General features: G+C 38.2%; 1 protein-coding gene across 1 annotated transcript; it reads left to right on the top strand.

Annotated features, from left to right (window-relative positions):
* The first annotated feature begins 4,347 nt into the window (after positions 1-4,347).
* stmn1b (stathmin 1b) lies at positions 4,348-7,377 on the top strand. The gene is made up of 5 exons (XM_030393711.1): positions 4,348-4,492; positions 5,691-5,727; positions 6,367-6,539; positions 6,662-6,853; positions 6,950-7,377. Exons 2-5 carry the CDS (start codon positions 5,712-5,714, stop codon positions 7,007-7,009), a joined length of 441 nt encoding a protein of 146 aa, XP_030249571.1. The 5' UTR covers positions 4,348-4,492; positions 5,691-5,711; the 3' UTR covers positions 7,010-7,377.
* The last annotated feature ends 2,087 nt before the right edge of the window (positions 7,378-9,464 follow it).

Raw genomic sequence — 9,464 nt, forward strand, 5'->3', positions numbered from 1 at the left:
GCAGTTTTTCCAAAATCCCTCATGAGTAATTGCAGGGGATTCAGATATCCTGCACGCAGGTGGTGAGACTCACTCATGATTGAAGAGTGGAAGCAGCTTGGGGCATTTCTGTCCCAGCCAATCATGGTGTGATGACACCCTTTTTTGTAAATGCTTAAAAAAGGTGGGAAATGGCACACTTTGGGCTCTGTGTTTATTTGGGTACCCCTTAAAATCCAAGCCCCTATTTACCTTCAGTTAGACATTCATTTCCCTGGGGATTGTTGGAGGCATTTGTTTTGGCAGTACAGTACTGGCAGTAAGCGGAAATTTACTGCCAGTACCGCCAAATCTCTGCATATACAATTATACTGCATTTTGATCTAGTCTAGTTGTGTCTGCAGAGCACAGTGGATAAAGAAACATAGTAAATGTGGGGATTTTGAAACTGACAATCTGTCCCTTCATTCAGCATCACAGGAGCTGAGTGACTGTTGTTTAAAACTACACAGATAGCAAGAGAGAGACCATCAGGTGGGGACAGAAGCCTCTTCAAAGCCCCTGCTATTGGTAGAGCACCTGCACAGCAGGGAGCCAACGGTTATTAATAGAACCATTATTATCTGACATGGAACAAGGACTAATTAACTGCCAAATACTCAATCAATTCTCTTGCAAATAGGAGTATTGAGAACTGGAAAGGTAGGTAAAATTAATCCACTTGGATGTTTCTCCAATTAACCAAACACTGAAAAGAAATAATGCATATTTTTTACTTTATTGAGTATGAATTAAAAAATAAACCCAATTGACATACAAACTTTAAACAAAAGGTGAGCATTGTAACAAACCATGAAAGAGTCCAACATGAGCGGATTATGCTGTTAATTTTTAATATGTGCGAGGTAAAATACAAAATGATAATCGCCATGCACAGATAAAACAAGAACTTGCGATGAGGATACAACAGACCATGGTAATCCACACTACCCTCGACTGTTAGACACAGATGAATTGTTCTTGAGATAGAAAATAATCAAAACTGCAACTCAAGTCCAATATTCAATCACTGGTAATGCAGAAACTTGTATTTTATAAAAGTCTGGCTTTAGAGACACCCTAATAGCTGTGTTGATTCTATAATAAGAATCCACATTGGTCACAATTGATTGAATTGATTATCAATCAAAATCATAATACCACCAAAGCATTTTCCAAACAGAATACACATTTCCATAAACAAAAAGTTATGTTCCTAGAAACGTTTTTATAATACCACAATGTATCACCATTTAAAATTCATATGAAGTAATTTTTTATCGCTACAATTTATGTGGATTTAATGTGCATTTGATTTCTTTTAGTCAGGTTGATTCCGCTCAACAACACTAGGTCGCAGCATTTAACCATTTCACACGACTGTACCATCCAATTTAATGAGCTCCTAAAAACTATGCTTCTCATTTCAGCAGATTAATCAACAGCCAATAACAATTCTACACTAAACTAAAAGAAAGTCCTTGGAGTGATTTAGAGCAAAGATTAGAACATCTGCTGTGAATAACCTGTTCAGTGCATGTTTGTTCATAGAAGAAGGATGGGTATTTAATTATGATTCTTGAACCTGCACTACTGCACTCTATGAAAATAACACCCTTTTCAGCACCTTTTATACTTTCACCCAGTAGACTGGGGATTGCTATGTTTAAACATACTTTCATAGATGTATTATTTGTTATGGAACTCCTATTACTAACCCTTAAATCCTGTTAAAAGTAACTGCAATATACTGAATAAAGAATATTTTGTATTCATGTCAATGTTGAGATGAAACAACATCACATACGAGCTAGATTCATGTACAGTCCTCTCTGGAATTAACTTTGGTTGTGTTTGTGTTAATGCATACGCCAAAGTAGTTTTTAAACTGAAAGTAAGACTGTACATTTGAGCCACTCAGCCCTGTGAGTCTCCTATAATCACCTCTTTGTTCTGGCACTGACAGGCTCACTTGGCTGGCAGCTGATGTCTGCCTCTTTTATTGTCCGTAGTATGCTGCTGCCAGGATGATAACTTCACTCACTACCCTTTCATCAATCACTCCAAGAACACTCTGTAGGTGTTTTCCCCCTCAGAGACGCAACAAAAGAAAAATGTTGCAAGGAAAAAAAGAGTCTTGTTGGAGCTTTTCTGATGGATATAGAGGGAAAGGTGAAGCACAACACTAAATCTAGAGAACCTTTACCATCTAACCTGGATTGACTGACTTATCACTTCACTTCATTTCAAATCAAGTGTTAATCTTTCATTTATATTACATTCATATGCCACAATATGAAGGACACAAAGAGAGGTAGCTGTAGTAGTTCGTTGGCACACTGCCTGAAAACAGCTGGTTACAAATAAGTACAATATTTCACAAGTGATTCCATTGGCAGTTTAATGACTCATAAACTTTAATATACTTTTGGCCAATGATGAAAGCCTTGACAGTCGATATTCAAATGGACCATAACATGTTATTGTATATTGAACTACAACATTTGATTTCACGGTGTTGCATCCCTGAGACAAAGTAACTGACCAGGTTTCGGTTTGTGCGTGAGTAATGAGAGAGATAAAGAAAGAAGTACACAGTGATGCAGAGTGCTTTACAGAAACGTCAAACATCATCAGGCCAACTCTAACCGCTTGAAAAATATAATTAACATAGTCTCATCACCTTGGTATTTTATGACTTACAGGGAATAGACCTCTCTGTGGTCTACCAACCCCATACACAACGTCACTATGTAAAAATGTGTCTAACTTACTGTGCATTAAACATTTGCTTTGTATTTTGTGTAATGACAATGCTTTATGGTAATTTTTGCGTTGTGCCACATTTGTCAATGTGTTAGCACTGTTTGTGTTTGTGCAAAGGGAAAGGTTGACACTTTAAATTCAAATAAAAAAAAAAATTAAGTACGCAAGTCAGATAGAATAAAACAGACTAAAAAAGCAAATGGGATATTTACAGTATTTAAATGAGGTGCAAAGTAGCATTGAGGTATGTTAAGTTGTGCATTTAGAGGCCAGCAGCAGCTTACTGGAAATGTGAAAAGTGCAATAGAGAGAGAGGGGAAATGGGAAATGCAGTGACTACAACAGGTTACTTATACCATTCTGTAAATTGGGCTTCAAAATGAGATGAAAAGCATTTTCAAGGACAAAAATTGGTTGATCTCGTATTTTTTTGTATTCCAGGTTTTGTTTTCTCTTTTACATTACTAACACACAGTTAACTATATCGGTTTCTCTTTTTTTCAAAACTGTTGACTTAACTAACATGCAGCTCAGCATAGCAGCCCATCTAACATCCAAAATGCATCAACGCAGTGGTTCACAAGGTGGGGGAAGTGTCTCAGATAGGGAGAAAAAAGTAATTATTACTATCTACTTATGGGGGACCATGCGGAAAAAGTTTGGAGACCACTGCATGAATGAAACCAAACACATTTTTACATATCTCAGGATCAGCCCTCGTCCCCAAACAATGGCAGCCTTGACTGCACTGTTCAACAACACTTGAATGAACAGAAACATTTTCTTTTTCCTTGGTTGTAGGCTGTTTTGATGACCCATGTTCTCTTCTCTGTTGTTTGTGTTTTTACTCACAGCTGCAAATCAAATTTCTCCTCGGGGTACAATAAAGGTCTGTGCTGAGCTGAGCTGTTTCCCAGTAACACTAATTATGTAGTAATGTAAAAAAATAACCCACACCCTCTAATGAAAGGAGTCTGTTTCAACTTCAACTTATCGTCAAGTACAACATAACACTAAAGTAGACCTAATTCCAGTACTGCGATACAAATCTATACATTTACTACATACACAACAGTTCAGGAATTCAGGTGCAATTCAAACACCAGATGTATTATTATTTGAAATAACTTCAACCCCAAACTAAAAATAATTAGCCTCAATGGGTTAAACTTCCATTTAGTCACTGTCCCTCGCATTACAGGGTAGTATACTGTATTTTCTCATAACTATGAAAAGAGTCATCATGTAATAATGTCTGTTAATACTCTGAAACATCCTGTTTTGCTATAGGCTACCATATGAATACTATAGCAGCTGGATCCAATGTTGATTCGAGTTGCATATAAAAACACATGTGGATGATTTATTTGACAGTTACGTAACGGCTGGTAAAACGCAAACGGACTTGTTTTGCCCGCACATCCATGAGGTCGTGCCAGCTTTGTGTTTTTCAGCGCTCCATCTTGCAGAACCACGCCCCTCCCGGTGAGACACCAACGGTTCAGTAAATGTCATTGGCCCTCTGGTAATACACTGCCAGTGATTGGTGGATTTGGACCAATGGACGCACACAGCTGCCGTGACGTTTGAACACATTAGAGAATGGCGCGAAGGTGCAGATGTTGGCGTTCGGAGAGAGGAGAGAAGAGAAAAGAGAAGAAGAATAACTCGGCGGAGGTCTGCTCTTCAAACAGAAGCACTTCAGACGGTGAGAACAATGGGTTTTAAGCAAATGTTTAACTAGGCTTTCAGACCATTCAGACCAACTGGCGATGGAGTTAAAGGTCGATTTGGACACTTTTTAGGCCGGTTTAAGAAGTTCATTCAGCATCACTGAAGTCAACTGGAGAAGTTAACGTTAGTTAACGGTCTTTGTTGCTATGGCCGCCGTTAGGTTGACGTCAATAACGTTGCATCAAAATGACAAAAGCGTCTTAAAATTAATTGAAAAACCGTCTCAAAGGCACAATTATTGCTAACATTATGCCATTTAACTTGTACAATAAGTCGACTAATTGGTTTACATTACATTTTGTGACTTTGTTTTGTTTTGAGTCAATGTTTTGTAATGAGCACTAGTGTAACGTTACAGTCTGTTTTGGTAACTAGCTGACTTTATTGCTCCAGTGGGGGACATATTTTGTTTTGCTCTTCATCAGTATTATCGTCTTTAATGAATTAACATTTCCATAATGACTTTGTGTGTTTTGTTTTTTTAAATTGTGTGAATGTTGAATATGGTCGAGTGCAGCACCTCTGTGACAGGGTTACATCTGTTGCCCTTGGTTGCCCCGCCCCCGCCATTTTGGAAATAACGCACTTACAGAGAATTGTGTGTGTGGTGTCCAGCAGTGGAAACAGCCCCTTCCACCGCACTGGTGATGAATCACATCATTGTCTTACCATTATATGGACCACTGTGTGACTATCACTAACGATGTAATTATAGCTAAGGTGGAGAACTTGTTTTGCCTGTCATGTCTTCACATGTTTAGCTGTTGACAGTTTATGTCATTTGGTAATGGTAGAATTAGCAACTATACAGCCCCTACTGTTGCATTATTCTTATTTATGCTGAAAAGATGAATTATTGATCAGCTATAACAATAAACAACACAAGCATACATATTTAGTTCATTGATTTAGAAATAAGGTTATTCTCTTGTGTGTTTTGAAGCTACAGGCCAAACTAGGGGGCGAATTAGAGAAGTTAACTGTTTCGTTAAAAGGCCTTCTCGCATGCATGACCGGTGATCTGTCAAAACAAGATCCGTCACTGAGGTGGACACACTGCAAAAACAGCATTGCTTTCTTTCATAGGTGGACCTGAAATTAAAGCTTATTAATTTTGTACAAATAGACATATATTGCTTGATAATGATCTGTGTTTTCATGTTTTCCTCCAGTATCAACTGATTCTGCTAAAAATGGAAACCTCAGGAGGTAGGTATAAACCATGTGTGTGGATGATTAGTTTTGGCATGCAGTAGTACATTTTAAAAAAGTTCAATTTTAGACCTTTAGGGACCGCAAATGCCACTTAAACAAAAACAAGAAAAGGCCGTATATAACAGCTAAACCAGGAAGGTTTCTCACCAGAAAAGTAGTGCAAAGCAAAGTTGCTGTGTCCTCTGAATGCGTATGCACGACTCCAACACGTATTTAACTCTCTACAAGTAACTGGAGTCGTTTGATGTGGTTAGTGCAGCGAGTTGCAAAGCTGATCTATAAAGCAGCACTGCTACAATACTTAACAGTCTTTGTTTTGTCACATCTTGTTTTCATTTCCTCTTCATTGCCTTATTCAAATGCTGCTGCACAGCAAGGATTATTGTTTTTTTTCTGACTTCTCTGACAAAGCAATGACCCATAAGATGGTAGCAGGAGGCCTCCTTTAATTATCCACGGACAATGAATCTCAATAGAGGCATCTATTAACAGATTTGATAGTCGGGTAATTGTCACTAATTAAATAAAAATGTCTGATTTGATTGTATAAACATTTCAACATTGTTAACCTCTAATGTTACGTCATGCCATTACATGTGACATGACATCACTGGCAAACATCCTGTTTTACAGACATCCAAGTGAAGGAGTTGAACAAGCGTGCTTCAGGTCAGGCATTTGAGCTCATCCTGAGCCCCTCAGCTTCAAATGCCAAGGCTGAATTTCTATTGTCCCCACTGAAGAAAAAGGAAACATCGCTGGATGAGATTAAGAAGAAACTGGAAGCTGCCGAAGAGAGACGCAAGGTATTGTCAGAAATTGCAAACAGATATGTGAAATTTTATTAATTGATTTAGCCTAGCACACTGGATAAGGATTCAGGTTCTGTGAACTTCCTGCCAAAGTTCTCTTCTGTCTTTTTTGCCAGAGCCAGGGAGCTGAAACACTGAAACACTTGGCTGGACAAAGAGAGCATGAGAAGGAGGTTGTGCAGAAAGCCATGGAGGAAAGATGCAACTTTATCAAGGTGACAAAGGAGAAACTCGATCAGAAGATGGAGGCGAACAAAGAGAACCGCACTGCACAGATGGCAGCTCTCACTGAGAAATTCAAGGAGAAGGTAAGCTCCTGATTTGATGTCAACTCAGCCTCAAGCCTAATGTTGATAAAATGAAAACTACAGTGTTGTGATTCTTTTGTTTTTCAACACTAATAGGACAAGAAGCTCGAAGAAGTGAGGAAGAACAAGGAGGTGATGAAAGAAAGCAAGAATTAATTTCGTAATGATCTGGAAAACAGTCGTTGCAACTCCAAAGATAAGCTGTACTTTTTTAACCGACACTTCTGTATTGTTTGCTGTGTCGGTTCTGATAATGCTGTTGAATGAAAGTTGGTTGTAAAATGTTAGACTGGGTGTGGATTTAGTCTGATTCACCTGTATATTTCCTATTGGCAGCTGATTACACTGTAGCTTTTGTGGCATTCCCTATATTATTCTATTAAGAAGAATTCAGTTGTACTTAATTGGTCTTTTTGCTTCATACTGTTGAAATACATCGTATAACAGTCTTTGTTACTGTTCTAAGTTTTAATCTACTGTACAATGCCAAGGTTTGAACATTAAAGTCTATATCCACAATGTAATGTGTGTTTAATGTATTTTGTGCTTCATGAAAGTTAAGAAAATGAAATAATTGTGTCTTTGTAACATGTGATGAAGAGCAGTCATGTGGATTATGATGTAGTGCACTCAGTAATACTTTGACATTGCTGACACCTAGTGGCAGCTGGCTCAACTTCATGATAGTTGTGCATCAGTGCAAATTCATCACTAATGACTCCAAAGGTTCACTTTTTTCCTCTGAAATACTTTATACTCTTACTTCTTCAGGCCAATAAAAAGATATTTCAATAAGAAACATGAGCTTGAACAATCTCTGATGGATTTCATGTCCAAAGTGAAGCCATAACCTGTGCAGGTGTGTCTTAGATAAGGTGTATGGCTTCACTTGAAGGAGTTACAAATTGAAAAGGGTGAGAATCAATGGTTTAAAGCAGTGATTTAAACATTTCATGCCTGGGACACACCAAATGACAAGCCAAATTCTCTAGAAATGCTAGGGTTCCCTGTAAAGTTTTTAAAGGATTTTCTTGGGGTAAATATTTTGCCTCTGTATCAGGAAATGAAAGCATACAAAGTACTGATATAGTGAATTAAAAATGAATTGATTGCTGGATCTGGACTTGCTTCATGGCCTACCGCTTGGGTTTAAAGGATAATGAATCAAGTAGGAAGAAGGACTTTATATCAGGTCCCTGATAAATACATATTTTTTGTACAATATGATTTTTTTGAAAAAAAATAATAAAATAAACTATATATATATATATATATATAAAGACTTTTCCTTGATTATAAGGGCTTTGTCTTTATCTGTACAGTTCTGGCCACATTGAGTACACAAAACAGTAACGCTGTGTTTTGCAGCTCAGACTGCAGGGACACAAATATGCTCTAATAAGCAACAAGGAAGTGTTACAGGACCAAGCTGTGGATCGCTTACTTGGAAGCAGGGATGTCATCATGCATAACTAAATGGGTCCAGTACGGACTGTTACAAGTAATTACATTGTCACATATTCACTCAACAGATCTTCAGCTCTCTTCACTGCATGTGTGGAGCTCACAAGAGTCTCTTCCCATTGTGCAAAAAAACGAATGTTTCCCCAATCAGTTCATTGCAATCGAAGTTATTTCACCAAAGACATTTCAGCAGTGGTGGAAGGAGTATTTTTAGAAGTAAAAGCAGATTTCCTGTCAGCGTTTTACTTTTATATGTAATGTTTTTGAATTAATATTACGGGTGCCTAAATGTTTGTGTCGCATTTTACTGCTGAAGATGTTTTATAGTTGAGATCATTTGAACTACTTTATACTGCGGTAATGTCAGTTAAATTCTACCACTGATCTGAGGACACAGCTGCATGCTACATGAGCCACAAAGTTTTGTGTAAGTATTCAGATAGCTTGTCAGCACTTTTGGGTTTGTTTAGACTTGCTGGGATCCTGCAGAGGCTTGCACTCTGTCTGGTGTCACCTATGTTAAAAAATGCCAATTGAGTGCCAAGTTTCCTGTGGTCATGTGTTCCATGTGACATTGAGTTCTGAGCAGTTGTGTGATTGCGACCAGCCTGTCTGGTGATTCCAGTTGTCGAGCATGCAGGCGTGATGACTGTGGGAGAAGCCCCGATGTGTTCTTGTTGATGTTAGCATGTTGATTGTTTTGTGTCAGTGGGATTGTTTATGACGGTTATTCACGCATTTATATTTTGTTTAGATGTTTGTATGTTTCCATGTTTTTGTGACTGAGGACCCCCTTGAAAATGAGATGGTTTATCTTTCAATTAAAATGTACACTAGTATTATTGCTTCACAGTTGTAAACCTCTGCACACCAGACAAGTTGCTGTTCCTGAGCTGTGTCATTGAAAACCCTGTCCAAATGGATGTTTTATGCCAAATTTGAAGGCGATTCTGAGATACGAGGCTCACGAGAATGGGCTGCTGTGAGGTCACACTGACCTGGACATTTGACTACCAAATTCTATCCAGTTCATCTTTGAGTACAAGTGGACAAATTGTGCCAAATCTGAAGAGATTGCCTCCAGGCTTTGAGATATCACTTGCACAAGAATCAGGTTAAGACAACCTGAAAACATAGTGCCTCCGAC

The sequence above is a fragment of the Sparus aurata genome, chromosome 17 (genome assembly GCF_900880675.1).
Source record: "Sparus aurata chromosome 17, fSpaAur1.1, whole genome shotgun sequence".
NCBI classification, from domain to species: domain Eukaryota; kingdom Metazoa; phylum Chordata; class Actinopteri; order Spariformes; family Sparidae; genus Sparus; species Sparus aurata.

Coding starts and splice junctions, on each gene's coding strand:
- stmn1b (XM_030393711.1), top strand. Junction 6,540..6,661: donor CTGCCGAAGAGAGACGCAAG/GTATTGTCAGAA, acceptor CTTTTTTGCCAG/AGCCAGGGAGCTGAAACACT. Junction 6,854..6,949: donor CTGAGAAATTCAAGGAGAAG/GTAAGCTCCTGA, acceptor CAACACTAATAG/GACAAGAAGCTCGAAGAAGT.